The sequence below is a fragment of the Drosophila biarmipes genome, chromosome X (genome assembly GCF_025231255.1).
Source record: "Drosophila biarmipes strain raj3 chromosome X, RU_DBia_V1.1, whole genome shotgun sequence".
In the NCBI taxonomy this organism is placed as follows: Eukaryota; Metazoa; Arthropoda; class Insecta; order Diptera; family Drosophilidae; genus Drosophila; species Drosophila biarmipes.
The window spans coordinates 18,308,924-18,324,471 of NC_066611.1; the positions used below are offsets into that span (position 1 = coordinate 18,308,924).

Genomic DNA, 15,548 nt, shown 5'->3' on the forward strand with positions numbered 1-15,548 from the left:
GCCCTACCCAAAGGTTCCTGGAGCAAGCAGTGCATAAAAACTGCACTTTCGATTGGCTGCCAAAGATTTCCAAGATGCCGCCCGAAAGCTTATCGATTCTTCCTCCAGTCCATTTGGGACTTTCCATTTTCCATTCTCCAATCATTCTCAACTTCACGCCGGGATAAATGCTGAATATAAGCGACGAGAGGCTGGCCCACATAATGGCGGACTTCGATAGGACCTGGAGCACTGGGAGCAGCTGCTCGTCGAGCAGCGCGGACAGGGACTGCCAGGTGGGCGACGCCTATTGCGCGCAGGATGCCATCCGGCCACTGGTGGCCATCAACTGCTCCCAATTTGTGGTGGCGCATGCGAAGGGCGAACTGCAGCCCGCTCGCCGGTTTTCCGAGGTCTTCCTGCTGAAGCACATCCTGGAAACGATGCGGAAGCTGGGCCTGAACCTGCTGCTCCGCCTGCAGAGCTACACCTGGCCCCATTTGACCGGGGGAGCTGGACACGGGGCCATGATTGTGAGCGCACCGCGCAGTGGACGCACCTTTGCCTACGTTCCCGCCGTTTGCCATGTGGTCTGTAAGGCCCTGACCGAGAGCAGGAACCGGCGCAAGGATCTGCCGCCGTTGTCGTGGCCACAAGATCAGTATGGCCCCATGGCCTTGATCCTGGTGCCCGATCTGCGTCGCGTGCAGCAGGTTAGCGCCATGTGCCGCGCCCTGCTGCGCAAGGCCGAGAGGGAGGAATGGCTCACCCTGACCCTCAACGTGCCCTCGTCCAAGAACTCCGAGTTCTTCCTGAGGCTTCTCAACGGAGTGGGTTGCCTGGTGGCCACTCCTGCCCAGCTGGCCTGGTTTTGGGAGGAGGCACCGGGCCTAATGCGCTTCCCTTGCCTCCAGTTCCTGGTCTACGACGACGTGGACCTGATGGCCGAGGAGCAGCTGACGAAAGCCCAGCAGGTGCTGCAGGAGATCCTGCCCCTCACACACTCGCCCCAGGTGGTGATGGTCTCCCAGTCGTACAGTCCCAAGCTGATGGCCAGACTGAGATCGGTCAATGATGACCCGGCTCTGGTATTCGGCGATATACTGGAGGCGGCCCTGTACGGCGGAACACGCATACGGATTTCCCTGCTCCGCTCGACGGCCAAGATCAACGCAGTGGTGCAAATGCTGCAGCAGTGTCCTCCCGAGGATTACCGCACGGTGATCTTCTGCATCGACGACAGGGACATGCAGCACTTGGTTGCGGCTCTGGAGGAGCGGGGCTACGATTGCCTGCCCTACTACCAGAATGCGGACCTGGAGGTCTTCGAGAAGGTGCACAGCTGGCAGGCCAACAGCCGTGGCGTGATCCTGTTGTGCACGGACGACTGCCCGGAGCTGATCATCAGGGATGCGCACACCCTGATCCACCACAGCTTGAGCCAATCGTGGAGGAAGTTCAAAATGCGCCACCTCATGTTGACCGACAATCTGAGGAACAGTCTGGCATCCACAGTTAGTCCCGCGAAACTGCCACTGCATTCGCTGGTGCTCCTGGACGACAACAACCATCGCCAGCTGCCACGTCTGGTGGACTTCCTGCAGCTGCACCAGGAGGTGGACCCCGGCGTGGTGGCACTGGCCAAGCGCATACGCAAGGAGATGGGCCAAGCGAAGAGCGAGCAGAGGGCCCTGTGCGACCAGATCCTGATGATGGGCAAGTGCTATGATCCCGTCTGCGAGGATCGTCATCAGGTGGCCCCTTTCGATAGGCGTCCTGCCCACATGCCCGCGTCCGGTGACGTGAAGGTTCAGCTGGTGGATGTCTACTCGCCGACGCACTTCTGCGTTCGCCTGCTGGAACACCTGCCGGCGGGGGGCACCTGGCAGGTGCTGCCCTTTACGGGGGTGCAGGAGATGCGCATGAAGCTGATGCAGCCCAAGAAGCCCCGACGCTACTGGCCACCCGAGGTGGGAGTCATCTGCATGTACCACTCCACGTTCACCAAGGAACGGGTGCGCGTCCTGAAGGTGGCGCCCATAAAAAACGTCAACTTTGCCCAATCCGATGTGGCGGTGGTACTCCAGGCCCTGGACACCGACACGCGCATCTTCTCCACCACCTCCGGGCAACTGTCTCAGTGTCCGGAGGCACTGCAGCGACAGCCACCGTTGTCCTGCGACCTGCGGCTCGTCGGCCTGGTGCCGTACTGCGGGGAACGCAGCTGGACCGAGGACGACTGCAGCAAGGTCAAGTACATGCTGACCCAACTGCCCAAGGGTCACTTTCTGCAGGCCAAGATTCAGTTCACCGCCGCCGGCACTCTCTTCGCCCGGGATCTGGTGGCCATGGTGTATGCGGACCAGTTCAAGGTGCATCTGCGCCACCTGAATCTTAAAAAGAATCTGATCAAGCGCACGTTGGCCAAAAAATGTGAGCAGGCTATTGACATGATCCAGGAGTTCTTCGAGGAGGTGTTAGTAGAGGACGTTTCGGAGGGGAAGGTTAAGGTGGCCAAGGAAAAGGCGGAGAACGAACCAAAGGAGAAGGCGAAAGATGCGGTGTTGGTGGAGAGCCAACCCGTCTTGAGTGCAAGGTGTCAACGGCTGGTGGAATTAGCCCTTAGGATGGGCAGGGAGAACGAAAAGCGACGGGAGCTGGAAGAGATGCAGTCCAAGAGCACAGAGGTACAAAAGAATCAGCTGGCTAAGCCTGTCACCCCCGCCACGGAAGCCTCCAAGCCCCTGTCCAATGAAGACAGCGTTGCCCAGCTGTACGAGTGCATGATGAACTGCACCCTCTTGCAGCTGGAAGACGAGAAGGAGCCCGCAGAGGATCCCTACCAGACGATGAACACCGATCCAGCTGACTTCCTCACGCAAGTGATCAACAATGAACCCACTGTAAAACGCAAAGCGAAGAGGAGCAAGGCGAAGGGTGCTCCTGCAGCAGCACCACCACCCGACCATTTCCGGCGGGAGGTGCCTCTGCAGCTGCCGCCCAATGTGGTGCGCCCCTCGGTGAACTATTACCAGACCGTTACCACCTTGGAGCTGCAGGTATCCCTGCCGGAGGACGACCACGAGTACACGGCCCTGCTGGCTGGGGCACAGATCTTCTTCAGGGCCACCTCCAAGTCGTCGGAGCTGATCCAGCAGTTCATCCTGACCCTCCGATTCCCGTACGCCGCACTGAGGCATCTCATCCGCGGACGCACCGTGTACATCAGCGTCACCAAGTCACTGGCCTTCATCGATCCGCTTGCCTTCGGCGAGCATCGGTTCATGAAACCCAATCACGACAAGTTCGACAAAATGGAGGACCACCGGAGGATGGCTCACAACCGATTCGCCAGCGTTGTGGACGAGTATCGGCCGAAGCCCAACATCGTGTTGCAGGAGAAGAGCGAGGAGAGTGGGGACGAGGAACGGAACATGGACGGGATTGAGCACGTGGACACTCATAATATAATGTGCGACTAGAGCTGGAGCAGATGAACCAAACCATATCAATCTAGATACTTTTTAGGCGGCAAAGCAAATCAAAAATCCTCCATGAGAGTGACAAGTACAAACCATTTTTATACATTCCTATACACAAAAAAAATCATTTTTACACTCAAAAAAAAACAGACCACTTTTAAAACTTCTTAATAGTGTAAAAAACAGACCATTTTTAAAGCTTTCTTCTAAGGTTCCTTTAACCTTTTGTTGTATCATTATAAGTAGTCTTTTACCCTTTGAAATTAGGTATAAAACCAACTCAGTTAGTATAACATGAAATAAATAAACCTGTGTCGTTGGGAAATTTTTTTGTTCTATTTTATATTTTTTCTACGTGTTTTTGTGTCATATTTTACAAAAAGTTTTCGGTTTTGGTCGTAAAAATATATATGAATATATAGATAGATTATGTGTGCCTGCGGATATACCTATATACGTAGTTTTAAGCTTTCCGGCTGCAGACACATCTTGGGGTGTGGGCGATAACATTTTGCTGGCGAAAACAACTGGCGGGTTCATTCAAGAATAGGTTACATGGAAAACGCTACGTGTAGTGTTCGGTGTTTACTGGTTGAAGCCCGCTCTTGCGTTATCCCACTTATCTTCTCCTCCGTACTTATGATCTAGGGTCTTGCCACCGACTTGGGCCAGATTATAATAGAGATGTAGACGAAAAAAAAGAGTGACAGAATCTCCAATTTATAAGCCATTGCCTACAGCACGAACTTTCCGGGTTTGTGCAATTAGGAATTGATATAAATTCACTTTTCTCTTAAACTGCTCGAAGAACTGTGTACAACTGTCGCTTTTAATAACTCTCGGTTTACCAGAAACTTAAACTACAACCCTTGAAAGTTCTGCACAAACTGGGCGATGCTGCTGATGCACAGCAATGACTTTTATCTATTGAATGACCTGTCGGCTTTTTGCAGACCTATTAAATTAAATCCCCCTTCCCCGCCGAAACGACGATCGCAGGCGGTTCCTAACTGCGACTCGACCGCCCCGGGGATCGGGAAGTGCCGGGGGAGCTACCCCCGTCCTCCTTTCCTCAGTCGTCGCTCTCCTCGAACGTGGGACTGCTGGGCGAGTAGGCCGGACTCGTGGGACTGTAGTGGGAAGGCGCCGTCGGCGAGTACATCGGCGATGTGGGCGAGTAGTTGCGGGCCGTGGGCGTGTACGTTGGCGAGGTGGGCGAGTACTTCGTGCTGCTCGGCGAGTAGATGGACATGTTGGGCGAGTACCTCGGACTCGTCGCCGAGTAGGTCGATCCAGTGGGACTGTACTGGTTCGAGGGAGAGTGCTGCGGCGAGCTGGGCGAGTACAGCGGTGAGGTCGGCGAGTACTTGGGCGAGGCCGGCGAGTACTGCGGCGATCCTGGTGTGTACTGCGGTGATCCCGGCGAGCCATCGTACGACGGAGACGGCGGCGAGTACGTGGGCGACGTCGGCGAGTACTTCACCCCCGTCTGCGAGTAGGCCGGCGAGGCCGGAGAGTAATGCGGCGACGCTGAGTAGTTCGGACTGGTCGGAGAGTAGGAGGGTGTAACGGGCGTGTAGTTCGGACTCGTTGGCGAGTACGAAGGCGATGTGGGCGAATAGCAAGGCGACGTGGGCGAATACGAAGGACTCGACGGCGAGTAGGATGGTGATGTGGGCGAGTAGGATGGTGAATTTGGTGAGTAGTTGGACGAGCCGGGCGAGTAAGCATTGCCCGTGGAGTAGAGGTTGCTGCCGCTGCCCGCAAACGACGGACTTGACTGGAATTGCGATGTGGGCGAGTATACCGGGGATGTTGGTGAGTATCCGGATGAAGATGGCGAGTAGCCCGTCGACTGGGGATTGAAGTTTGGCGTCGTCGAGGCATAGCGTGGACTTGCAGACGCATATAGCGGCGATGTCGGCGAATAGTTTGGGCTCGATGGCGAGTAATTCGGCGAAGCTCCGCCGGGCGACGAGGCCGTGTAGTTGGGGCTCGTTGGTGAATACGAGGGAGACACGCTCGGCGAGGCCAAGAAGTAGGGCGACATCGAGGGGCCCGGCGAGCTGGGCGACGAGCCCGGATGAGCTGGCGACCAACTGGGCGACATTCCCGAGGCATCCGACGCTGCCGAGGGCGAGAAACTTGGTCCGCCGGGAGTCATGGCACTCACTGCAAGCATAAGAAAGAAAGAGAGGGAAAACGTTAGGTCAGAATACCCAATTATGGTGCAGTAAATCCTCAACATGGCTTGTTATGAAGTACTTACCATGGCCTGGCGGAGAGAAGTAACGCGGCGTGTTGCAGTTGACCCACGGCGTCATCGGTGGCGTCATGCTCGGCGTGGATCCACCGCCAATGAACATAGCGGCGCCGCCCAGCATGCTGCTGCCCAACGTGTTCGGGATCTCGATGCCGAAACGACACTTCTCCGCGTCGAGCAGCAGGTCGAAGCAGCCGGTGCCCATCTTGGGCAGCTGGCCCATGATAATGTTCTCGGACACGCCTCTCATGGGATCCGTTTCGGCGTGGGCGGCCGCGTCCATCAGCACGTCCACTGTCTCCTCGAAGGAGCAACGCATAAGGGCACCAGTGTCCTGTCTGTTGATGCCGTGACGGGTGATGGCCATCAGATGGCCCTTGGCGGTCATCACGTCGCACAACAGGGCCAAGTGACGGTAGTTCACGTACAGACCGTAGAACTGCAGCACGGCGTTCATCTCCTTCTCGACGGACTTTCGCACAGCCTCGATGCCAAGCACCTGGAAGATCTCGCAGATGTCGTTGGAGGATGTGCGGATGGGGTCCACGTCGCGCTCCGACAGCACCTTCATCATCGAGGTGCCGTCCGTCTCGAGCAGCCACTCACCGATGGCCTTAAACTCGCCGGTCTCTGTAATCACGATACGCTTCTTGCTGTCCGTCTGTGGCAGATGCATGTACACCTTGCCGATGGCTTCGATGCCCTGCAGCGTCATGTCCGACAACATGTTCGCCTCGATGCAACGCAGGAACATGTCGTCCTCCATCTTGTCGACGGCCTCGTCCTCGTCCTGGAACTTGTTCTCCTCGTTGTTCATGATCCTGATGCGCAGCACCAGCTTGTCCGCATTGTCGTCGTTGAAGATGCAATTGAGATCCTCACCGAAGCCCACGTTGATCTTCTCGGCAATCTGTTCCATGGTCAGCTTCTTGTCCGTCATCCGCTTGCGATCCAACTCGATACGCAGCAGCCAGGGCGAGATGCGCGTGGGATCGAAGTCCGGCATTTCGTAGTAGACATTGACGAACTCCTGATCCTCGGATATCACTGTTCGCTGCGGATCCGGATCGTAGTAGATAGCCGTGTTGGCCGTGACCTTGCGCAGCGTGGTATGCTCCAGACGGCACAGCACGTTCTTGGCCTTCTCCGCATCGCGGGCAGCTCCGCCCGTAAGGAAAACGGTTAGCGACGGAGCCTTGGGCTTCTTGGATATATTGATGATCTCCTTGAGACGCGGCACACCCAGTGTTACGTTCTTCGAGGACACACCAGCGAAATGGAAGGTGTTCAGTGTCATCTGGGTGGCGGGCTCACCCAAACTCTGGGCGGCCAGGGCACCCACCATCTCGCCCGGATTGGCCTGGGCCTGCTGGAAACGCGTCTCGATTTCTCCGATCAACCACTCAAAGGCCTCGGCGGACAGACGGAACTCCTCCGACACGTATTTCGTGCACAGTGTTGAGCGGATCAGGCACTGGAACAGCAGCGTGGCGTTCTCGTTGGCCTGCTTCGAGATCCGATCATTGCCAGTCACAATCACACACCGTTCGAGCAATCCCTTGACGCCCTTGATCACCCGCATGGGCGAGAGATCCGTGGGCAGGCGCTTGTTGATGTGGAAGATCTTCTGCACGTTCCAGATCATGCGCTGCAGGTTGCACGGCAGTACCACCTTGGAGTCGCCGTTGGGGAAGATTTGCCGCAAGCTGTCGCGATCGGAGACCAGGCGATCCCACTCCGACTCCAGTTCCTGGATCGCCTCGCTGCTGTCGGTCATCTCCTTGATCACATCGTCCGTGAACACCTTGCGCATGTATCGCTCGTTGCTCCAGTCGAACTTGAAGCGCTTCTCGAACGCCTTGTTCGACAGCTTCACCGTGGGCATGTTCTGGAACTCCACCAGCTCGCCGCACAGGCCGTCCTCGCCGTAACGCAACTGGATCAGCTGACCCACCGAGTTACGCACTGTGCCGTCGTAGTTGACCATCACCGACTCCATAGCCTTTATAAGACGACGCTGGATGTAACCGGTTTCAGCAGTCTTCACAGCGGTATCAATGAGACCCTCACGACCACCCATGGCGTGGAAGTAGAACTCCGAGGGTGTCAGGCCGGCCAGATACGAGTTCTCCACGAAGCCACGGGACTCAGGACCGTAATCGTCTTTGATGAAGTGGGGGAGAGTGCGCTTGCGGAAACCGTAGGGGATTCGCTTACCCTCCACGTTCTGCTGGCCCACACAAGCAATAACCTGGACGAGAAGTAAAGCAATCCATTAAACAAATATTCAGAGGAGCATGCCCAGTGAATAGCTCACCTGAGAGATGTTAATGTTGGAACCCTTGGAACCGGACACCACCATAGCCTTTAGATTGTTGTATTCTGTGAGCGATTTCTTGGCCGAGCCACCAGTCTTGTCACGAGCATCGTTCAGGATACGGTTCACCTTGTTCTCGAAAGTCTGACGCAGTGTGTTACCCGGCGTGGGCTCCAGCTCCATGTTGTGGGCCTTCTGGATAACGTTTATCACGTCGTCCTTGGCCTTCTTGATGGCCTGCTGGATCTCGTTATAGGTCTGCGGATCGGCAATGGTGTCACCGATACCGATACTATGGCCCTCGAGCAGCAGCCAGTTGTTGATCACGGTCTGAATGTTGCCGTAGAACCGACCGGCGATGTCGTGGCCGAGCTCCAGGAAACAAATATGCAGCAGCGAACCGGCCGAAGTACCCAGCGTCTTTTTGCAGAGAATGCCCATGATGAGCTCGCCGTGCTCCACCATTACCTTGGTGTCACCGGGCGAGATCCACTTGTACGGGCCGTCATCCTCCTCGTCGGGATGCGTAGAGTGCGTGCGTATCATGTTCACGTTGCCGGGGATGATCAGGGAGAAGATCTGCTTGCCCGTCCACAGGGGACGCGGCTTGAGGATGCAAGGCTGCGGCATTTTGCCGTCCCACGTGGGCAGGAACATGAGCAGGTTCATCACCTGCTCGCGCGTGATGAACACATCGCGCTTGGTCATCTTTCGCACCGCGGTCAGGGTGTCCTGCACGATACCCATGACGGGTTTGTTTGCCTGAGGTGTAATGATCTGTCGGGGTGTTATGTGGATGTTCTCCACCTCGGCACGCGTCTCCATGGACTGCGGCACGTGCAGATTCATCTCGTCGCCGTCGAAATCGGCGTTGTAGGGCGAGGTACAAGAGAGGTTCATGCGGAACGTCGACCATGGCAGCACTTTCACCCTGTGCCCCATCATACTCATCTTGTGCAGCGTGGGCTGTCGGTTGAAGATCACCAGATCGTCGTCGCGCAAGTGACGCTCCACCTTGTAGCCGCACTGCAGATGCAGGTCAGAGGATTTCGGATGGAAGCGCAGATCGATACGCTCGCCATTGTCGCGCACAATGTACTTGGCTCCCGGATACTGAGAGTTGCCTCTGCGCACCAGCTCCTGCATGCGATCAATGTTGAAGGGGGTGACCAGCTCGGGGAAGGTCAGGTTCTGGGCGATGGAGCGCGGCACACCGACCTGGTCGATACGCAGGTTGGGATCGGGGGTGATGACAGTACGGGCGGAAAAGTCCACACGTTTTCCCATCAAGTTGCCACGAATCCTGCCCTCCTTACCCTTGAGACGCGCCTTGATGGCTTTAAGGGGCTTGCCCGACTTCTGCATGGCCCTGGGCATTCCGGGCATGTCGTTGTCCACCAGCGTGGCCACGTGAAACTGCAGCATCTTGATGTTCTCCTGGATGACATGCGCCGCCGCCCCACTGGCCTCGTTCTTGCGCAGCTCATTGTTCGCCTTGATGATATCGGACAGTTTGTGGGTCAAATCGTCCTGATTCTTGGCTGCACCGAACATAACGACCGCCGGACGCACGGCCAATGGTGGAACGGGCAGGACAGTGACGATCATCCAATCGGGACGCGCGTACTTGGGGTCCATGCCCAGAATGAAGCACTCCTCGTCGGTGATGTGCTTGAGTATCTCCCAAACACGCTCTGCCGACACCACAATCTTCTTCTCCTGCGAGTCCTCGTTGGGATGCTTCCACTCGGCGGTGAGATCGAGACCTGTGCGCCGGATTGACGGCTGGTAGTGACCGCAACCGCCGTGGCCGGGCTTCTTGTTCGGGTCCGGCTGCTGGTTCTCCTTGGTCAGGTCCATGTCCTCGCCGCCCTCGCAAATGGTCTTGCCCTTGCACAGATCATAGACGTAGGCCAGACGCTTGCGCGGCTGCCCCTTGGACTTCATCACGATCTCCTTGATCTTGGGATTGTGCGGCGAGACCAGCATCTTGGAGCAGTAGAAGCACACGCAGCGCAGGATCTTGATGGTCTTGGTGATGAAGCCGATGTGGAACACGGGCTTGGCCAGGTCGATGTGACCGAAGTGGCCGGGGCATTCGGTCATGTTGCCGGCGCACGTTTGGCAGCGCGACGTCCTGTCGATGACGCCCTGGCGCGGGTCCATCAGGCCGCCCAGCTTGGGACGGCCGCCCTCCATCGTCTCGGCGAACTGGACACCGCCCTCGGTGACGGACATGCGGCGCTGCAATCGGGAAAAGAGTTCGGTGAGTCAAATGGCCATATTTTAAATATTTATAGGTATTTAAAGGTAGGAAATAAAATATTAATGGTAAATTTTACTCATGTTTTTATTAAAAGTCCTTTATGTTCCTCCTAGTAAGGTTATCTAGTCTTTAAATATTTTTAGGAATTAGTCTTTGGAAAATGGTTTATTATTTATAATACTATATTTTGTTTGCATTGATAGTGTTATTGACTTCAGTACAACTACACATTTTATATTGGGAGGAACCAAATAAGTTGTTTGTTTTACTAGGACACATAAAAGAATAACTTTTTCTTGATATTTAGTAGTTGAAAAGTCGTTAAATCATTATGATAAGTGAACATAGCAAGTGAGATTGCTTGCCTTCTATCTTAAAATGGTTTTTAATACTCAGTTTAAATGTCGGTGACTACTACAAAGTATATAATGTTTACATTTAACAAGTTCTTGCTATCTTTGTATGTACTTTTTAAGAAATTGAAATATTAGGAAAGACTCAAAGATCTATAGTGTGTTATTTTCCTGGAAAATGTCCCTGACAATGGAGTTTAAACGTTTCCAAACATATCCCTAGATGTGAAGGTATTTGACCCGTCTATCAGTATCCCTGGTAAAATATAGAACTGATATAAATAAACCCGTCCTATCCCAGGAGTTCCTATATATAGAGGATCGACCCATTAATGACTAAGGTTAGTGGCTTAGAAAACCCTTTCTAAGCGTGGCAAGGTCGTTCCTGAACTCGTTACCTTTGGATTTTACATATTATCTTGGGCAAATGCCATCATTGTTTTGCTTCCCATGTGAAATCCCTGTTCCTTAGACAAAGACAAGCCTCTTTGATTTAACCCCTGACAAAGGCTTGGAAATCATGTGCTCATTTAATATTAACCACTTTTTGCATATACAATGCGCTGTGGAAAATCGCGAATTTTTAAACATTTTTTTGCATGTGTATTCATGTTTATAAAAAGGTTCGGTTTTTCAATATGGCGTCGGAGGGAGACGGCCGAGCTGCACTTACAATTTCATCAGGTGACAAAATGCCGAACTGTACGCGCTTCACCTGGCGCAGCGGCGCCTTCGAGTCCGTGGTGGTGCTCATCCTGGTCGGCGGTGGCCACTAGCCGCGGGCCACTCGAACGGAGCGCGAGATGCCAGAAAGTGGGGCTGCTGCTTCTGGCTTTCTGCTGCGTCGTCACACTTTTCACCGCGTGCGATTGGCCCGGGGGGAGGAGTGGAGCCTGCACGGCGCGGGTCGCAGGGGCGTGGGCGAAAACAAGGCTGGGTAAACAAGCGTCGTCTGCTGCTGGCACTCTGCAACAGTCGGTCTCTGCAGGCCGATGCTAGTGCGGATTTCCCTTTTTTTACGCGATGCGACGTGAAAACGCGGACAACGCGACCGAAAAGTGTGACTGCAGCGGCGGCGTTGCGAAATACCTGAGGTGATACGGTCATGCTGCGGGCGTTGCCAGATGGGTGAAACACTTTTTGGCTACAGCTATTACAGCTAGTCTTCAGCTGGACAAGTCTACAGCTATTTGCTTTAAAGGAATTTAATAGTCTCATTTCCGTTTTAATTCAGGTGCTGAATCTTAGCAGTAAAAATATAAGTTTAAGGAACTGCAAAAGTCCTAGTAGGAAGCACAGACTCTTGTCTAGATACATGGTTGGAATTCAATTCGAAGTTCGTAGAAACATAAGTTTGTTGGGTTTATATAATACAAATGGAAAGCAGAAACTTGTTGTAGGGGTTTTTTGCTTGGAATTTTTTTAGAAGAGGCTTCACAGCTTTGTTTTAGTTATTTTTTAGCAATGATAAACACCTAACCTGTCCCCTTATAGGTTTCTTTAACAATTCAAATCATTAATTATAATAGTGGTTAAATAATACCATCATTTTTTAAATCAAATTAATAAGATAAATGAAGTTTATAAGTCTTAATTATGTTTTAGCTATTTTCGCACTTACACGGCAGCTTACTAATATCGAAAGGTGGCCGCTCCGCTTGCAGTGTTGGCCAACGGCCGCCCAGGCAGTGCTGCGAAACACCGGCCGGTCAAGCGGTCAAGCCATCAGCTGTGCAGTGCGCTCCGACCTGGGTAATTACGACAACAAGAGATCGCAGTAGCAATAACAAGTAGCAACCTGACGATGAGCGAGGCCGGCACCAACGCGGATGCAGTGGCGGCCGAGAAGGAGCGCAAGTTCCGCATCCAGGGTGGGTTCTTGTCCTGTCCCGTCCGGCACTTACATATTCCCCTGACCTGACTGGAGTACACCTCCTCCTCCACTTTGCAGCCGCCGCCTTCCTGGGCCTAGTGGGCGGCGTGTCCGCTCTGTTCGGATTCTCGCGCACGCTGGCCACCGCCAAGAAGACGGACAGCAAGGTCCTCCAGCAGGCTGGAACCCGACAAGGACTGATCCTGATGGACGAGGGCGCCACCCTGGCCCTGCGGGCTCTCGGCTGGGGCACTCTGTACGCCGTAATGGGCACCGGCGCCTTCTGCTACGGCTTCTGGAAGCTGTCCGGCGCCAAAGACGTGAGCAATGCCACCAGCTTATGGAAATTCCCATCTAACTATTCCGTTTCCCCCCGCAGTTCCAGGAGTTCCGGCTCAAGATGGGCAACGCACTGCCAAGAATCACGAAGGACGAACCGCCCACCAGCCGCACCGACTTCGAGAGCCTCACGGACCTCATGAAGTACCTGGCCGCCTGGAACAAGGAATGAGCTGCTCACAAACACACAATTTTATGAAACCAAACGCCTGAGTAGACTATAAGACAAACTGGAAACCCTTCTTAACTGGAGTTTACAAACAGGCCATGTTTTTCTCTCGAGAAAGCACGCTAGTTAATGCTTACTTTCTATACAACTGTTGGACATTTGATATCTTCAAGATTATGGTTTGAGAGCTGATATTGTTCCGTCATTAAATCGCAGCTTTTGAGCAAATAAGACAAACATTTTGTCTGATATACAAGAACTACAATTTTTATGGAGGAACCATTTAGTTACTCCCAGTTTTTAAATCACAGAAGTCACAAGGAAATAGGAGTATTGGGAGCCTATTTGATATTTCAATTGTTTAATAGTAACTTTAGAAATACGAGGTTCATCCATAGACAATATGGATATAGATATAGTTCGGTAGGGCAAGAATTACCACTTTTTAACTTAAATTAGTTGGCTTTAACTTAAAACTATGTACATAGATAGCTCCATGGATGGCAAACCCTCCACTATAGTAACTGCGCCATCATCGTGAGCCCGCCAGGTTCTGGTGAATGGCATTGTTGATCATGGTGTTGCGCATGAACTGGTACTGATCCTCCAGGTTGCTCTGCAGCTCCATCATGTCCTCGTGCTCGGCCTGAAAACGGATGGCGGCATTTGTGAAGGCCAGGGAGCCTCGCACGAAGTTCTGCAAGTTGGGACCCTGGTCGAGGTAGCGCTGCTGCTCCTTGCTGGGCTGGTAGCTCACCTTCTGGCTATCCATGTCCAGGTACGCCTGCATCACGAAGTCCACGAACTTCTGCTGCTCCACCTGGGCGCGCTTCTTGTACTGCTGCACCTCGTCCTCCTGCGTGCTGGGTCCCCAGACTGAAAGGTGAAGTGCACATTGGTATATACGGATGTAATGGGCCGGGGAAGCACTTACTTTCGTCCAGGTCGATGTTGAACAAAGTGCTGGCCTCGTATTGCTTGGGTTTGAGGGTGGCCTCCAAGGTGGCGGGAACGTCCTGCAGCTCGATGTCGGACACGTCACTGCAGGACATGTCACCGGCGGTCACGTTGGCCACATTTTCAAACAGCGCAGAGCGGCGCACATAGGATTTTTGGGGCTTTCCTGGACTCTCGGTGGGATCCATCGCGTCGCTTTGGTTTTCAAATCAAATCCGTAATCGCTGCGCTTTCCAACACTGCGCCAGCGACCAGTGAAGTCAATCTAGCTAGTTGTCGGTATTCTGGCTATTTTTTTCTTTTCGAAGGAGGGCACTTGAACTTGAATTTAAAAGATCTAAATATTTCACTATATTATATTATACTTGAAGATTTATGGGTTTTTATGAAGAAAAAGGCTGCAACTATATTTTAAAATGGGTGCACACCTTTGTTAAATTGTAAAAACAAAGCAGGCATGTACTTTACCATCTAGTATTGTCAAATTCTTGTATAGTTCATATACCAAGTTGACAATCAAAAACCCAGACATATTTCTTTCATAAAATCCAAAATTCTATAGTGGCTCAAAATTGAAACAATGCTCTACGTGAACGTATTGCGTCTTCTAACCCTGCTAGTGGGCTGCTTCTATCCAGCATTCGCGTCCTACAAGGTCCTTAGCGGTCAGAAGCGCAACGAAGAGGAGCTCCGCATGTGGATGTCCTATTGGATAGTCTACGGAGTCTTTGTGGTCTTCGATTTTCTGACAACAGGTCTGGTGGCGTTCATTCCTTTCCTGAACGAGATGAAGCTGCTCTTCCTGTTCTGGCTGTTGCCCACTGTGGGCGGCGGCAATGAGGTGATCTACGAGGAGCTGCTGCGCACCTTCTTCAGCAACAACGAGTTCTCCTTCGACCAGGTGCTGATCCAAGCCACTTTGGCGGGCGGTGATCTGGTGGGTCAACTTGTGGGCTCTGTTCTGGGGCAACTGATGGCCGTGGCGGATAGCTGCTTCCTATCCCGCGGACATCGTCCTGCCCTGCAGATTACGCCCAGCATAGAGGACCTGGTCAACGATGTGATAGCCAAGCGGCAGTTGAATCAGAAGCGGAAGCAGATGGCCAATCTATCTGATACCATAAATGAAGTCCTGGGAGACAAGACCGACAGGAATAGCACTTTGTCGGGCTTTGACCTTATAAACGAATCTGAATCCGATCTGCTGGTCATCAAGGACCACATTTCGAGGCCGAAGGAGAGGCCCCTAACCGCGCCGAAGCCAATGCGTCAGTCAGCCCTAGGCAACCAGGACATGGATCTCAAGCCGGAAGTGGATCTGAAGCCGGAAATGGAGCTCAAGCCAGTCACAGTACCCTGAATATCCCAGAGAAAAGTCAACAAAAGGTTACAAAAAGCAGCCTTTACAAATTATTTCGAACGTACCGTAGAAAAATAAATTTATAAGCACATACCATGTGTATGAGCAGGCCTTTTCAAATGAATTCAATTTTTTTAATGATTTTGATATGATTAACTCAGCTATATTTCTCTAGCGGGTTTTCCCGCCG

General features: G+C 53.1%; 5 protein-coding genes across 5 annotated transcripts; 3 read left to right on the forward strand and 2 right to left on the reverse strand.

Annotated features, from left to right (window-relative positions):
* Positions 1-20: 20 nt before the first annotated feature.
* On the forward strand, positions 21-3,786 carry LOC108023754 (putative ATP-dependent RNA helicase BoYb). The gene has a single exon (XM_017093391.3). It carries the CDS (start codon positions 168-170, stop codon positions 3,459-3,461), a length of 3,294 nt encoding a protein of 1,097 aa, XP_016948880.1. The 5' UTR covers positions 21-167; the 3' UTR covers positions 3,462-3,786.
* On the reverse strand, positions 3,779-11,722 carry LOC108023443 (DNA-directed RNA polymerase II subunit RPB1). The gene is made up of 4 exons (XM_017092934.3): positions 11,334-11,722; positions 8,042-10,285; positions 5,731-7,975; positions 3,779-5,633 (listed from the first exon to the last, which is right to left on the reverse strand). Exons 1-4 carry the CDS (start codon positions 11,412-11,414, stop codon positions 4,534-4,536), a joined length of 5,670 nt encoding a protein of 1,889 aa, XP_016948423.1. The 5' UTR covers positions 11,415-11,722; the 3' UTR covers positions 3,779-4,533.
* A 622-nt stretch (positions 11,723-12,344) lies between these two features.
* Positions 12,345-13,278, forward strand: LOC108023265 (transmembrane protein 242). Its single transcript, XM_017092548.3, has 3 exons — positions 12,345-12,531; positions 12,612-12,853; positions 12,913-13,278. The coding sequence occupies exons 1-3, from the start codon at positions 12,465-12,467 to the stop codon at positions 13,042-13,044; spliced, it is 441 nt and encodes a 146-aa protein (XP_016948037.1). The 5' UTR covers positions 12,345-12,464; the 3' UTR covers positions 13,045-13,278.
* A 107-nt stretch (positions 13,279-13,385) lies between these two features.
* On the reverse strand, positions 13,386-14,223 carry LOC108023293 (uncharacterized). Its single transcript, XM_017092595.3, has 2 exons — positions 13,976-14,223; positions 13,386-13,917 (listed from the first exon to the last, which is right to left on the reverse strand). Exons 1-2 carry the CDS (start codon positions 14,184-14,186, stop codon positions 13,574-13,576), a joined length of 555 nt encoding a protein of 184 aa, XP_016948084.1. The 5' UTR covers positions 14,187-14,223; the 3' UTR covers positions 13,386-13,573.
* A 256-nt stretch (positions 14,224-14,479) lies between these two features.
* Positions 14,480-15,482, forward strand: LOC108023660 (receptor expression-enhancing protein 4). The gene has a single exon (XM_017093280.3). It carries the CDS (start codon positions 14,579-14,581, stop codon positions 15,356-15,358), a length of 780 nt encoding a protein of 259 aa, XP_016948769.1. The 5' UTR covers positions 14,480-14,578; the 3' UTR covers positions 15,359-15,482.
* Positions 15,483-15,548: the final 66 nt, after the last annotated feature.

Excerpts from the sequence above, each read along its gene's own strand:
- LOC108023265 (XM_017092548.3), top strand. The coding sequence starts at position 12,465 with ATGAGCGAGGCCGGCACCAACGCGGATGCAGTGGCGGCCGAGAAGGAG. Across the intron at positions 12,532-12,611 it reads GCGCAAGTTCCGCATCCAGG|CCGCCGCCTTCCTGGGCCTA; the intron begins GTGGGTTCTTGT and ends TCCACTTTGCAG. Across the intron at positions 12,854-12,912 it reads AGCTGTCCGGCGCCAAAGAC|TTCCAGGAGTTCCGGCTCAA; the intron begins GTGAGCAATGCC and ends TTCCCCCCGCAG.
- LOC108023754 (XM_017093391.3), top strand. The coding sequence starts at position 168 with ATGCTGAATATAAGCGACGAGAGGCTGGCCCACATAATGGCGGACTTC.
- LOC108023293 (XM_017092595.3), bottom strand. The coding sequence starts at position 14,186 with ATGGATCCCACCGAGAGTCCAGGAAAGCCCCAAAAATCCTATGTGCGC. Across the intron at positions 13,918-13,975 it reads CAACATCGACCTGGACGAAA|TCTGGGGACCCAGCACGCAG; the intron begins GTAAGTGCTTCC and ends TTCACCTTTCAG.
- LOC108023660 (XM_017093280.3), top strand. The coding sequence starts at position 14,579 with ATGCTCTACGTGAACGTATTGCGTCTTCTAACCCTGCTAGTGGGCTGC.
- LOC108023443 (XM_017092934.3), bottom strand. The coding sequence starts at position 11,414 with ATGAGCACCACCACGGACTCGAAGGCGCCGCTGCGCCAGGTGAAGCGC. Across the intron at positions 7,976-8,041 it reads CCAACATTAACATCTCTCAG|GTTATTGCTTGTGTGGGCCA; the intron begins GTGAGCTATTCA and ends CTTCTCGTCCAG. Across the intron at positions 5,634-5,730 it reads CTTCTCTCCGCCAGGCCATG|TGAGTGCCATGACTCCCGGC; the intron begins GTAAGTACTTCA and ends TTATGCTTGCAG.